Source organism: Chelonia mydas, chromosome 13, assembly GCF_015237465.2.
Source record: "Chelonia mydas isolate rCheMyd1 chromosome 13, rCheMyd1.pri.v2, whole genome shotgun sequence".
NCBI lineage: Eukaryota > Metazoa > Chordata > Testudines > Cheloniidae > Chelonia > Chelonia mydas.
The window spans coordinates 40,195,800-40,210,634 of record NC_051253.2 but is presented as its reverse complement, the minus strand read 5'-3'; the positions used below and the strand labels follow the sequence as shown (position 1 = coordinate 40,210,634).

Sequence of the window (14,835 nt, the reverse complement as noted above, 5' to 3'; positions counted from 1 at the left end):
AAATATTCACTCCCAGCTGGCTTTCCCAATTTTACAGTATTTTGGGGGTTGCAGTCCTTATTTCTGGATTCTGGTGGACTCTCCATGACACGGAGTCCTTAAAGCCAGCTTTGGCCTCTCTTTCTAACTGTTCTGCTTGACCAGAAGCTGGGGGCTTGGGCCAGGGATCGCTGGGGGACGTGCCGATCCTGGTTATCCCTTCTTCTGCCCTGAAACTCCACCAATTGATGAGTTTAAACAGGTCAAATTGCAGTGGACATTCCACCACCAGTCATGGTGCGAGGAACTACCCAACTACTTCTCACCACCTTCACAGGAGCAAGGACCAGAAGAGACCCTTTGTGTAATAAAGACAAAGTGCCAGGAGATGTTAAAAGAAAGAAAAATGGCTAGAAGGAGACATGATACTTGTGTGCACCTAGGTACAGGACATCTATCTATCCCCGAACACACCCACTATCAATCTATCCATCCTGGGTGGTTAAGAGTCAGGACTCCTGGGTTCTTTCTCTGGTCTTTAAAAGGTTAGTGCAGGTGGGGCTGAAATGTCACCTCCTAGGATCTGTCCCCAGTTCTAGGAGTGGACACGGATCTCCTACATTAGAGTGGGGGGGCTGGGAGCCAGGACTCCTGGGTTCTATCCCCAGTTTCAGGACAGCCATAAAGTCTCCTTCTCTACCCTCCCACATGGCAGGTTCTCAAAAAGAGCCCCCAGGAGGCCTCAATCTCTTCTGAGCTTTGGGACCTTCCTGGCTGAATCTCTGGGGAAAACCGACCAACAAACAAACAAACGACATGGACTGAAAAGGGGAAGTTTCCACAAGTGAAAGTCACAATGAGGTTGTTTTTTCACCCCGGTTTTAGCCCCCTGGGCTCACCCACCTGTCCTATTTTCACACCTTCTCACCAGCTGTAACAGTGAAAGCTCCCCAGTGGGCATCATCTCTTGTTTTCAATCTATAATTATCTTGACTACCCTCTGGGGGGGAGGAGAGGGGATGTCTGACAGCAAAGATACCTCAGAAGAGCTACGCGACAGACACAGAGCAGAGCTGGACTCCCGGACAGAACCCCCCGGTCTACAGTGCCGGACCACGACCCAACATGGTGAGTGAATTACAGGAAAGTGGCTGTTATTGGCTTCTCACATGAGTGCAGAGGGTGTTTTAACCCTATCAGAGATAAATGGGGATAAGCTGGGGAGGCCAGACTGTGCCCCCCACCCCCCCCGCAGAGACAGGGGAACAGAGGTGCTTCTCTCACACTCCACCTATAAGCTGGGATAACAGTTTTGAAAGAACTGTAGGAAGCGAGCCCAGGGCTGGGCTAGCAGGGGCTGCGGGTCGGGAGTGAGGAGCACAGGCAGAGCTGGGTGGGGGAGCCCAGAGCTGGGCTAGAAGGTGCTGCTGGTCAGGTGTGAAGGGCACCCGCAGAGATGGGTGGGAGCCAGGGGTGGGCGGGAGCCAGGGCTGGGCTAGCAGGAGGCTGTGGGTCGGGATTGAGGGGCACATGGACGGCTGGGGGGTAGGGCTGGGCTAGCCGGGGCTGCGGGTCGGGAGTGAGTGGCACCGGCAGGGCTGGGGGAGGGGGGCAGGGCTGGGCTAGCAGGGGCTGCAGGTCAGGAGTGAGGGGCACTGGAAGAGTTGGGGGGAGGCCAGGGCTGGTCTAGCAGGTGCTGCAAATCGGGAGTGAGGGGCATCAGCAGAGCTGGGGGCTAATAGGGGCTACAGTTTGGGAGATAGGGGCACCAGCAGGGCTGGGGGGAGCCAGGGCTGCGATAGCAGGGGGCTGCGGGTCAGGAGTGAGGAGCACCGGCAGGGCAGTGGGGCAGAGCGGGGCTAGCAGGAGCTGTGGGTTGGGAGTGAGGGAGCACCAGGAGAGCTGGGGGGGGCAGGGCTGAGATATCAAGGGGCTGCGTGTTGGGACTGAGGGGACCAGCAGGTCTCAGGGGAGCCCAGGGCTGGGCTAGCAGGAGGCTGGGGGTCAGGACTCAAGGCGATACGCAGACGTGGGGCGCTTAGGGTTGCGGGGTTGAAACTAGAGGTTTGGGGGAACAGCTGAGTTGTTTCTAAGGGGCTTTTGCTGTCTCCTCTCTTTAGCCCAGTCGCAAATATTTGCAACCAAAAACTTTCTAAACTGAGGCATAAATTTCCCTTTGCATGTCCCTCGTCAGAGGTAAAACCCTCAACTCACCGAGTGCGGGAACACGTCTCTCTGAGCGGTCCCAGCCTCCCTCCACCAGCTCTGTGCTCATGCTCCATGCTGAGAGCCGAGCGTGGGGAGTTCCCAGCACAGCTAGATGTCAGCTTGGCTGCCTGGGGCTGGACGTAACTGGCAGCCCCTCTTCGGGCAACAGCTCAGAGTTCAGGTTCCTAATTTGGCCTTTGAGTTGAGCTGGCTCCGTTTTTGCGGCGCACTCAGCTGGAGACGCGTTGGGCTTCCTTTCCAGGGGGGACGAGCTCTGATGTCTCCAGCTAAAGCCCACTGGAGATGCAGACCCCGGTAACTGCTCCCCAAGGCGCCTCAAGTTTGGACATATAGAAAGTGAGGCCGCTGGAATTCTTGGGAGATTTCTCCTGTAGATTTTAGGAAAGTGTCCAGCAAAATCTTCATCCAAATTGGTTAGAATATGGGTGTTTCTTGAGTGGGAATCTGGCTAGAAAGGTCATGAGCAAGGGGGCGTGATAACCAGTCGACTACTGAGTTTGGGGGAGGGAAGGTTTTTTACTCTAAGCCCAGAACTCTGACCCTAAACCAAACCTTAAACCCAACTACTTAGACCCCCAACTCTGTCCTAACTCCCTAACCAGGATCCTAACTCCAGTGGACAGATGCACCAACTCCTTAACCCCAACACCCTAATCCTATAGTCCTATCCTCATCCTGAACCCCGGCTCTCTAGCCCCTACTCCCCAACTCTGATCCCCTCGTCAAACCCAACCCCAAACCCTAACATCCCAACCTGATTCCCCCAACCCTGACTTTAGATTGCTTAGGCTGCAATGGTCCTGGGATCAGTAAAGTCCTCATCCTTATTTCTCTGTAAAGCTCCTGGCGCGATGGGTCCCTGATCCTAGATTAGGTTTTCTAGTATGACACTGTGATACAAGTACTAACGACCCATTATACCCCTAACCATAACCCCAGCTCTAACCCTAACCTCCCCACCTTCACCCTCTGAGCACTAGGGTTTCCATGTCTCCAGTTGGGTATCAAGCATCCCAGCATCAGAATTATGAGTCATCGTGGCAAACTGCCCCTTGGGATAGGACCCCAGAGTCTCACTAACTCCCTCTGCGAAATGGCAGCAGAACCGGTAGGAATCTGATGGATCAATGGCTGCAAAATTGGCTAGAAATCCAGTCACAACATGTCAAAAATTGAACTTGAGAGTGGAAATATATTTGACCCACCATTAAACCATCACCCTTAATTCTACCACAGCAACCTCTAGCCCTTAACCCCAGCACCTAACCCTAACCCTTAATCCTCCTCCCCTATGTATAATGATAACCCAAACTCTAACCCAAAGGGCCCAAATGTCCCGGGTTGATTTGGACAGTCCCAGTCTTTCCTATCAGTGTCTCAAGTGAGTTCCCAGGACTCTAATAACGTGTGTTTGAGTGACAGAATTGCTAATTGGCCACTAGGGACTGATGATGTTAGCAATGAACCCAGGAGCCTAGTGAGAATATAACATTTAATATTCGTACCCAAGCTAAAATTGCTGGTCTAACATCTGCATGTCTCCAGCTGGAGACCGGAAGACCCAAACGTTTCTGGTACCACACTTCTTCCGAGAGCCCAGAAGTGTCCCCCAATTTCAGTTCCTTGGTCAAAAACTTGGGTTGTTTTCTAGATGCAGACGCTGTGATTTCTCCAAGGAGAATTTCTCTGCCTCTTGAGCACTTCGGCACCTAATTCCTGGGTTTTGTACCCGGCTGTGCCACTGACCTGCTGTAACCAGGTCCCTTCCTCGCCCTCTGCCTCAGTTTCCCCTCTGACCCTTCCTTTACCTTGCCTATTTGGCCGGTAAGTTCTTTGGGGTAGGGACTGTCTGTCATTGTGTCTCTCTGCAGCAGCCGTGTAATGGGGCCCCCGATCACAGACAGGGTCTGTTTAGCACAAAGTGATTTGGGGGCCCTGATCCTGGTCACTCTGTGACACAACCTGGAAGATGGGGGGCAGCCTCTCTCAGGCACCCACTTACACACAGACAGTAACAAGACCTTGCAACAGTCTCACCACAAGCTGTCTGCTGTGCTGAATGGAGCAGAGTGGGGCTCCGTTAGGGGACGCTCTCCCCCGGCATTGAGTGCTGGGCCCAGTGCCACGCTAGGGCCCCCGTGCTGCATGGAGCTGGGTAGGGGCTGCGTCTCATGGCCTCGCTCTCTCTCCCTTTGCAGCTAGCCGCACGGCCCCGTCTGTCTTCCCCCTGACCTCCTGCACCGGCGACGACACCCCCCAGGTCACCTTCGGCTGCCTGGCCAAAGGATACTTCCCTGAGCCGATCACCGTGACGTGGAGCCCAAACGTCAACTCCTCAGGCGTGAAGACTTATCCCTCCCTGCTGCAACCTTCCAGCGGCCTCTACACGCTCAGCAGCCAGGTCACCGTCCCGTCCAGCAGCTGGGAGTGTAACACCTATAGCTGCAACGTACAACACCAGCCCACCAGCTCCAGCATCTCCAAGGAAATCCCAAGTAGGGACGGCGCAGCGCAGCCCGGGGGGGGAACGGGAGGGGTTGGGGCTCTCTCAGGTCCCTGATCTGGTGACTGCTGCAGGGAGAGAGGATGGGAGCCTGCCGGCGCTGTGAGCCGAGGGAGTTGCTGTGGTGGGTGGATGGACGGAGAGAGAGACACCATGCCGAGAGAAGTGATGGGTGCTGCAGTGCAGGGAAAGGGGCAGAGGGCTCCGTCGGGGGCGCCGTGCTGCGGGGAGCAGGGGGCTCCGTCGGGGGTGCCGTGCTGCGGGGAGCAAGGCAGGGGGGCTCAGCAGGGGTCTGTACAACAACTAACCCCTGCCACCCTTCTCCCAGAGGGCCCGTACTCTGAACCCAAGGTGGAAGTCCTCCACTCCTGTACCGCCAAGCCAGGCACCGTGCAGCTGGTGTGCCTCATCTCCGGCTTCTACCCCAATAATTTGAAGGTGAAATGGCTGGTGGACGGCCAGCCCGGGGATCTTCCTGTTCACACCGACCCTGCCAAGAAGGACGCCGACGGCCACACCTTCAGCACCCGCAGGAACGCCGGTGTCTCCCAGGACGAGTGGCTGAAGGGCAAGACGTACACCTGCCACGTGGAGCACCCGGGCACCAATACCACAAAGCAGGACCATGCCCGCAAGTGCGAAGGTGACGGTCACCCGCACTAGGCTGCCTCGGAAGAGATGGGGCAGTGGCGGATGTAGAGGGAGTGGGCCCCTCTGATCAGCGTCATCTTTTGGGCCCCCCCTTGGGACCCAGCCAAGAAGAAGATCATTCTCTCTTATCCCCCCGCCCCCATTTCTTCATTCTTGTTTTCTTCCTCCTCCTCCTGTAAGTAATAGCAAGTAAATGAAAATAAAGGGAGGTACCTTGACTGTTGTTGTCGTCAAACTTATTTTCCCACAGACCACTTGAAAATCGCTGGGGGTCTCGGTGGACACGTAATGATCTTTCCAAATATCGCGTGTACCGTTCGCTAACGATTGTAAAGCGCTTCGGATAAGAGCCCTTTGTAAAAAAATGTAAGAAAAAGTGGGGTGAGGGGTGTGGCCAGGAGTTAGGGTGTAGGACGGGGCTCAGGGTGGGGGGGTGCGGGGTCTGGGAGGGAGTTGGGGTGCGGGAGGGGGCTCAGGCAGGGGGTGCAGGGTCTGGGAGGGAGTTGGGGGCAGGAGGGGGCTCAGGGTGGGGGGTGCAGTGTCTCGGAGGGAGTTAGGGTGCACGAGCAGGCTGGGGCTTGGGGTGCACGGTCTGGCCAGGAGTTAGGGGGAGGGAGGGGCTCAGGGCTGGGGCAGGGGATTGGGGTGTGGAGCACTTCCCTGGGGCAGCTCCTGTATGGTGTGAGGGGTGCAGGTGGGGTGTGAGGAGGTGCAGGCGTCAGGGGGAGCAGGGGGCTTTAGGTGTGGGGGGAGGAGGAGACAGTACTGGGGGTGCGGGGTCTGGGGGGGAGTTAGGGTGTGGGAGGGGGCTCAGGGCTGGGGCAGGAGGTTGGGGTGCAGAGCGCTTACCTGGGGCACCTCCATTTGGTGCAAGGGGTGGAGGGGGGAATGTGGGGGGTGCAAGAACTCCTGTCTGGTGCTCAGGGTGGCGGTGAGGATGGGGGGGTGCAGGAGTCAGGGCAGCGGTCTTCGGGGTGCTCCCAGCCCCCTGCCCTAAGTCACCCCAGCCCCCTGCCCTGAGCGGCTCATGGCAAGGGGCTGGGGGGCAGGGGTATGTGTAGGGGGAGTGTGGGGACCCCTGTGTTTTACTGTAAATCTGCGTCTGCTCCTGCTGGCTCCAGGGGCTCCTGCTGCAGGCTCCGCCCCCACCGGCAGCCAAGCTCCCCCTCCCGCACCTGTTCCCTGCCCCTCCCCCGACGCCGAACAGCTGTTGGCCTGCGCTCCTGAAGGGAGGGGGAGGAGTGGGGCAGCGCTCCTGAAGGGAGGGGGAGCAGTGGGGCCGCAGGGCGCCGGGGAAGAGGGACAGAGCAAAGGCAGGGCCCAGGCCCTCCCCCTACAGACGCCACCCCCTCCGCCCCTTGTTGTGAGCTGCTCGGGGCAGGGGGCTGGGAGCACCCCCCCAACCCTAGCCCCCTGCCCTGACTCCTGCACCCCCTCACACCCCTCAAACCCCCCGCCCTCCCTGATTCCTGCACCCCCCCACATCCCCACCTGCACCCCTCGCACCAAACAGAGCTGCCCCAGCTAAGCACTCCACACCTCGACCTCCTGCCCCAGCCCTGAGCCCCCTCCCAGACCCTGCACCCCCTGCCTGAGCCCCCTCCCGCACCCTAACTCCTGGCCACACCCCTCACCCCACCTTTTCTTACATTTTTTTACAAAGGGCTCTTATCCGAAGCGCTTTACAATCATTAGCGAACGGTACACGCAATATTTGGAAAGATCATTACGTGTCCGCCGAGACCCCCAGGGATTTTCAAGTGGTCTGTGGAAAAATAAGTTTGACGACAACAACAGTCAAGGTACCTCCCTTTATTTTCATTTACTTGCTGTTACTTACAGGAGGAGGATGAAGAAAACAAGAGAGAGAAATGGGGGCGGGGGGGATAAGAGAGAACGATCTTTTTCTTGGCTGGGTCCCAAGGAGGGGCCCCAAAAATGAAACTGAACCCAGGGCCCCACTAACTCTAAATCTCCCACTGGGCAGGACCAAGCTTCTGCCCTCTCAGCTGCCCTGCCCTGGGGCCCTCTGTTGTTGGGGGGCCCTGTGCCAGGGCACTCTGTGTTTTACTGGAAATCCGCCTCTGGGGAGGTGGATGCCGGGCTGGGCTCGAGGGGGGAGAGCAGTGCAGGGGAGACTGGGATGGGCTTGGGCAGGGGAACCCAGGGCTACCTGCTGACCTGGGCTCTCCCATCCCCAGAAGAAACAACATCTCCCAGCAACATCCAGGTCTTCCTGGTGCCCCCGTCTCCCGCCGCCCTGTATGTGGCCCAGAGCCCCATGCTCACCTGCCTGGTGGTCAACCTGCCTAGCAACTCCAGCCTCCGGGTGGTCTGGTCCCGGGAGAAGCCAGAGTCCATTAGCCCTGATCGCCTGGACCTCGGTGAGCAGTTCAACGGCACCTTCACCGCCTCCAGCTCCATGCCCATCCTCACCCGCGACTGGGATGCCGGAGAGACCTTCACCTGCAAAGTGGAGCACTCAGAGCTGCCCTCGCCCCTCATCAAATCCATCTCCAAGAAGCCAGGTAGGAGGAGAGCAGGGTCCCTAAGGGGAGAGACTCCCCTATCCCCACCCCCAGCAGGGAGGGATGCTCCTTAAGGGGAAGCCCCAACCCCCAACAACCTGGGATCCTGGCCTTGGGTCCCTTTGCATCCCCACGTGAGATGGAGACCATCCTATCCCCCATCCTGCTCTCCAGGATTACCAGCTCCCAGTCCCCAGCCCCTCCATCCTGGAGGAGAGAGGGGATGTTTCTATCCCCACACCCACACCCACACACACACACGCACATTCCTTCTCCCCGCGTGGCCCCAGCTGAGTGATGTGCATGGCTCCCCTGTGTCCTCCGTCCCCACGCACCGAAGGCAGGCGCTCTGGCCCAGGCATCTACCTCCTGCACCCCCACAACGATGAGCTGAGCAGCTCCGAAGACTCCATCAGCCTCACCTGCCTGGTGCGGGGCTTCTTCCCCGAGGACATCTCGGTGCAGTGGATGAAGAACCACAAAGCCAACGAGAGCATGGAATACTTCACCACCCAGCCCATCAAGGACAGAGCCGGCCACTCGAACTTCTTCCTCTACAGCAAGCTGAAAGTCAGCAAGGCCAGCTGGAACAGCGGGGACACCTACACCTGCATGGTCATCCACGAAGCCCTGCAGATTAAGTTCATCCAACGCAGCATCAGCAAAGTCTCCGGTAAATGAAGACGTCTCCTCCCAGCCCCACTGCTAGTATTGTCCAGTACAGCTTCCTGTAAATAATCTCTGTGCCCGCAATGACAACAAGTGAATAAACAGAACGAGTCTGAGCTCACCCCCAGGTCTCCTTGTTGTGGTGTCACTGGGTGAAATCTGCGGGTCGCCCAAGGTGGACGAGGTCCCAGGTAGCAGACTGGGAGAAGTCGAGATGCTACAAGTCTGGGGATGCCAATTCCCAGATCCTGAATGGGTGGATACATATACACCATGGATGGATGGGTAGATCCATGGGTAAAGGCCATGGAAGGAAGGATGGAATGGTGCCATAGGAAGGAAGGATGGGTAGCTACATGGATACAAAAACAACACTGAAGCAGTGATGGAGAGGGGGGTAGATGGACAGTTACACACACACATACTACAGAGCCCATATCGAAGCCCAGGTCAATTGGAAGGCCCGGTGTTCAGAGAGATGGTTAGATGGATACGTACATACATACTTCAGAGGGAAGGACTAATAGACCAACAGATATCACAGAGAGAAGGAGAGAGAGAGATTATTATTTGGATTAAAGTAGCACTTCCACCCCCAACTCAGAGAGGGCCCTGTTGGGCTGGGTATGGCACAGACACAGTGGGAGACAGTCCCTCTGTCAAAGGGCTCACACCTAAATACAGAAGGAGGGAGAAGAGACAGAGACACCAAGAGGGGAAGCGACCTGCCCAAGGTCACGTCTGTTACTGAGCTAGAAACAGAACCCAGGTGTTCTCAGAGTCTCACCCAGTCCCACTAGACTGCGCTGCACTGCGGGAATCATGGGTGGATGGTTCACGGGTGGGGTGCCAATGGATAAGTGGATGGGGATTGATGGATAAATCTATGGTGAAGGTAGGAGGGGTACCCCTTCTGAAGGATGAAGGGATGGATAAATGGATGGCCGTAGATGGACTGCGATAGATGGAAGGCTAGAGATGGGGATAGGTGGGGATGGATGGATGTATAAATGAATGGGTAGGTGGGTGCATATGGTAATGGATCAGTACCGATGCGGATGGATGGTGATGGACAGACGGATGGATGGGCTGGTACAGATGGTGAGTGACAGATAGACCAGGATGAATGGATGGGTGAATGTGGCAATGGATGGATGGACGACTGAGTGTGTTAATAGAGACATATGGTGATGGATGGTTGGAGATGGATAATATATAAAGGGATGATAGATAAGTGGATGGGGTTGCGTGGATGGATGGAAGACATGGGTGAGGATGAATGGATAGATGGGTAGGGATGATGATGGAGATGGATGGATGTGGAGGTAGGAGAATGGATGGGTATAGATCTATATGGATGGGCGGAAGATATAGAAAATGGTTAGAGATAAGGATGGGTGGAGCGTGGGATGGCTGGGTGAGTACGTGTCTCGGTGGATGGCCAAGCATCTCATTGAGGCAAGATCCCCTCTAGGCTATAACCCATGTGTACCCAGACAGTGGGGTGGGACAGATGATGCAGATACCCCTATGGCCCCCCACATGAGTCCCATCTCCTACCCAGCCCCTCACTCACACACCTTCCCCCCATGTGTGTATCAGCCCCAAGGCTGGATGGGCGAGCGCAGGGCTCAAACCCACCAGTGCAGCACACAGAACTCGCACCTGCATTAAAGAGTGGGTAGCCTGCAGCGGCAGTGGTAGGGCTGTTATCCTGGGGGCCGTGCAGGGGACACAGAGAAAGAGAGTGTGCGGGCTGGCTGAGAGAGAGCTCAGTCCAGGGCAGATGGACACACCTGTCACATGGAATGACCCAGAGACCCTCCCACCTGGGCTGTTTCTACACACACAGACACACACAACACAGAGAGAGACAAACATGCACCCACACAGATCCATGCACCTGTTCTCCAGACATCTCTAGGGCAGGGGGCTCAGTAGGGGGCACCGTGCTTCAGGGAGCAGCATCTATTATGTATCAGAGAGAAACATTAGATCCCATCCTTAAGATTCTTGTGGCTCTGTTCTTAAAAACGACAGTGTTCAAAATCCCCACAGCTGAGGCAACTCCAGGTTGGCAAGAGAGCCCTGTATAAACAGGCCCAGAGGTGGCTGCATTCCATCTGATGTGGCTTCTGGGTGTATAGTTACATTGGGATCAGGGTCATAGAGGCACACGTGTGAAATCCATCCATCCTGGTCTTTTGGGAGCTCCTGCACCATGGCAGCATCCCGGCACCTCGCCCACCTCAGAGGGATCCTGAGTCTCCTTTCACAGGCAGAGAAAGTGAGGCACAGAGAAATTCAACAAGCTTCAGTGCCAGGGTGTAGGGCCACGGCCACATGGGACGAGTGAGATGAGACCTGGGAGGCTCTGCATCCTTCATTTCATCACAGTGGGCAGGGGTGGGTGGATGGATGGAGGGGTGCGTCTTTGGGATGGACTGCTGGGTGGATGGGGGAGTTGCTATCATGGATGGATGGATGGATAGAGGGGTGTGTCTAGGGATGATGAGTTTTGGTCATGGATGGATGGATGTACCTAAAAGTGGATGGCTGGAGGGGTGTATTTAGGAATAGTTGGATGGATGGAGGTATCTAAGGATGGACTGATGGATCGATGGGCGGTTTGTGGTCATGGATGGACGGATCGATGGGTGGTTTGTGGTCATGGATGGATGGAGGAGTGAATGGGGATGGGCAGATGGATGGATACATCTAGAGATGGATGAATGGAAGGAGGCGTGTGTCTAGGGATGGAATGATGGATGCTTTGTGGTCAGGGATGGGTGGATGTATCCAGCGATAGAGGAGTGGAGGGATGGAAGGATGGAGAGAGAAGGGGAAAGGCAGGTTGGTGTTGGACTCACAGTCCGAGCTCTCTCTGTCACAGTGGCTGAGTTGGAGTTGATGTCTCTTTCTCTCCCCCAACAGAGGTGATCGTGTCAGGTGAGTTTTGCAGTGAGGATGGAGACAAGGAGATAGACGGCGTCTGGTCCACCATCTCGGTCTTCATCACCCTCTTCCTCTTGAGCGTGTGCTACAGTGCCACCATGACCCTGTTCAAGGTGAGAGAGAGAGAGAACGAATATAGGAACGAAAGAATGAATGAGTCTAGCACAGAAGAGAGTGTAACGATGTTGCCTCTTGTAACGATGCTGCCTTTGGTGGAACACTTCTGAGAGTATCAATTAAGGCCAAATTGCTTAGAGAAGGGCAGTTACAGCCCAAGCCTGGGATTTCTCCACTTCTAAGGCACACCAAACCAGCCAGACACAGAGGACTTTGGTTTTACCTCACTGGCTAACCAAGAAGCTGAGCAAATGCTTCACTGAGGCTACTTAGAATCAAAACACATTGAGATACAAGTCCATAGCCAATATCCATAACTTCAACTACAAACATCATACACACACACAGACAGGATCATCACAACCAGCAAATCATAACCTCGTCATAGACCCTCACTCCACAACCTTTGTATAATATTTGCTGCAAATATAGAACAGTGGTTGCAACAATGATCTATACGGTGATAGCTTATGGCAACAATGTCACATCCCCAACGCAAAATTGATGCAGGAAGGAATGACACAAACATCACTGACTGCATCCCAAGAGCTCCCCAATCCCTGGTTCTGTCTTACTACAGCTAGTATTGGGTGAGAAGCTGTACCAGTGTGTAACAGAAACGGTTTATCGAAGTCATGTTCAATGACCTGACTGAATCTCTTTACAAACTCAAGGGAAAACGTGGTTTGAACAATAGTGGGTTGGCTCTGCTCTTGCAGCCCGGTTCCAGTATGTCTGACGTGATTTTGCCAAGAGCTAAAGAAAACAGCTACTTTATTTATCCAAATTCTGGCAAATGTTTGGAACCCAATTAATATCCAGTGAATGTAGATATTAGTGGTGTCCATAGGATATGAATCGTGGCATTTAGCCGTGAAAGCAATAGGGTAGTGTACCTCAGTTTACCTTTTCGTACAGCACATTCGGTCTGGAATGTCTTTTCCCCTGTGAAAAGTTCGAATACCGTTTCCAGGCATTAACGGTGAACCGTCGGCATCACAAGGCCTTTTCACATAAAGCGTGTTCTCATGTATTTCTTTTAACAGGTTCAAGGGCTCTTCCAAAAGATTCGGCACACTGGACGTTTTTACAGTTCTTGGTACTAGCAACACATTCGTTACAAAAATTACCAGTAGCAAGAACAACAAATTCATTGCAAGTGTCCATCTACCATCATTTTTGTCATGCCCCACCTTTGGCTCAATACCACTGGGGTTTGGGCCTTTCAGGGTTACCCTTTGCAAAATCAAGTTCTCTTTTTCCTCCTTGTCCTGAAGGATCAAACCCTGATTTCTCTTGCTTAACAGAATTCACTGGCTGATTGGCCATAAAATTGTTCGGCTCTAAAACATTAGTAGCCAAATCTGTCCTCAGACCCTGAAGCACAGACGGCTCCCTTACAGAATCAGCGCGGAGACATTCCTCTCTCAACAACCTCGTCTCCCCAGCAAACTGGTCAAGCACAGCCACTTGGTGTTATAGGGCTGCTCGACTTTCTTAACAGCTTTCCCTCCATCTGAGACCTTCTCAAAGCTACCCACACGGGATCTTTCAAAGGGAAAGTCAGTGGATCCATTCACAACAGAAAATTTCTGGCTGTTAGGACCTGAAACTTTCTTGATTCAATCACTTCCACACCCTTCAGCTACAGCCAACTCCTTGCACAGATTACCCTGAGGATTCCTTTCCCGAGGAGCTTCTCTAAGCAACAATTCACCCCTCACAGAAATTCTGCCCTTACCCGGCCTCTTCACCTAGGGCTGGCTCTAGAGGAACACTTTCCTGAGCAACAACAGACTCTTTCTGGGTCTCACGTACATTCCGCGTTACCTTTGGCTCGTCAGGCGGATTTCTACACAATCCCCTTCAGGCAAACTCATAGACTCGCTAGATAAAAGGTTAGAGGTACTCTCTTTCCCTCTGCAACTTTCCTCACAGTCACTGGCAACATGGAAGTTCTCAGGCTCAACACAAACAAGTTTAGGAATTATTTCCTTCTTGCTACAAGTTGTCAAACTGTCAGTAGGTAACACAATCAAAGCCCCTTTCTGCTCTCCTTGTGCCCTGGCTTTTCCCGTCAGTCTGGTCAGCAGGACAGACATTCGCTGCTCATCTGGGATCCCGTGCAGAGTGCATCGACGGTCAAAGGCAGACAGAAACTCCTCTAGGCCGTCAGGATCTTTGTAAATGGGACAGATCCTTTCCCAGTTCCTCTCGTTATGGCGGGGAAGCGGCGCACCAGGGGGCGAGGACTTTCTTTGCTCTTCCATTCCTCGGAGCTGAAGTTGGTGAACCTTCTCCTCGGCAGCCAGCAGCTCCCTGCGCCCCCTACGAGCCCTTTCCTCGCTCTCATCCGCCTCCTTCTTTCTTTCATCAGCTTCCCTTTCTCGCTCAGCATTCCTTTCCTTGGCTTCTCTCTCTCCCTCAGCAGCTTCTTTCTCTACTTCAGCCGTTCTGCTGCTTTTCCAGCCATCGACTGTCTGCTCGTTTCTCTTCGTGCTCAAGCTGCAGTTGATTTCCTGCCTTTTGCATTCCAATTGCTTCTGTAGCCTCAGGTGAGGGCTGTGTCCTGCCTCCTGATCACTGCCCATGAACAGATCTCCCAGTCCTCCATTTGTAGCTTTCTTTTTAAAGCTTTTCCCCTTTTCTGAGCACAAATCTTCCAGGGCTTTTCTCTCACAGCCCTCATACGCTCGTTGCTCACCCATTGCAACTGCTCTTTAGCCAGCCAACCTCTCAACACCAAAATTCAGCTTTGGATAGTGTGGGGTTCGGATCCAAAGCGTAACAGACCTGGTTCTGTGGATCCCAGCCCGACTACACGACTGTAACGACGCTGCCTCTGGCGGGACACTTCTGAGAGTCTCAATTCAGGGCAAATTGCTCAGAGCAGGGCCGTCACAGCCCAAGGCTGGGCTTTCTCCACTTCTAAAGCACCAAACCAGCCAGCCAGAGTCTCAGGGTTCCCTCCCCACTCTGGACTCTGGGGTACAGATGTGGGGACCCGCATGAAAGACCCTCGAAGATTATATTCCACCAGCTTAGGTTAAAAACTTCCAAAAGGCACAAATTCCTTTCCTTGTCCTTGGACGGTATCGCTGCCACCACCAAGTGATTTAAACAAACATTCAGGGAGGGGCCACTTGGAGCCCTATCTCCCCCCCCCCCCCAAAATATCCACCCAAGCCCCTTCACCCGCTTTCC

At 54.5% G+C, this 14,835-nt stretch overlaps 1 protein-coding gene and 4 gene segments (V, D, J or C); 4 read left to right on the top strand and 1 right to left on the bottom strand.

The window, feature by feature from the left end:
* Positions 1–2,380, bottom strand: part of LOC119563588 — a 50,562-nt gene extending 48,182 nt beyond the window's left edge. Inside the window, 1 exon segment of the C gene segment in view lies at positions 2,194–2,380. Within this exon segment, the coding sequence occupies positions 2,194–2,254 (61 nt within the window).
* LOC102932895 overlaps positions 1–14,835 on the top strand; it is a 489,191-nt gene that overhangs the window by 346,275 nt on the left and 128,081 nt on the right.
* Positions 1–14,835, top strand: part of LOC102940154 (immunoglobulin epsilon heavy chain-like) — a 1,331,510-nt gene that overhangs the window by 1,222,769 nt on the left and 93,906 nt on the right. The gene's annotated exons all lie outside the window — the stretch shown is intronic.
* LOC119563587 overlaps positions 1–14,835 on the top strand; it is a 797,667-nt gene that overhangs the window by 708,958 nt on the left and 73,874 nt on the right.
* LOC119567832 overlaps positions 983–14,835 on the top strand; it is a 50,026-nt gene continuing 36,173 nt past the window's right edge. The window contains 4 exon segments of the C gene segment in view: positions 983–1,107; positions 4,407–4,703; positions 5,040–5,354; positions 7,564–7,890. Coding sequence covers positions 999–1,107; positions 4,407–4,703; positions 5,040–5,354; positions 7,564–7,890 — 1,048 coding nt within the window.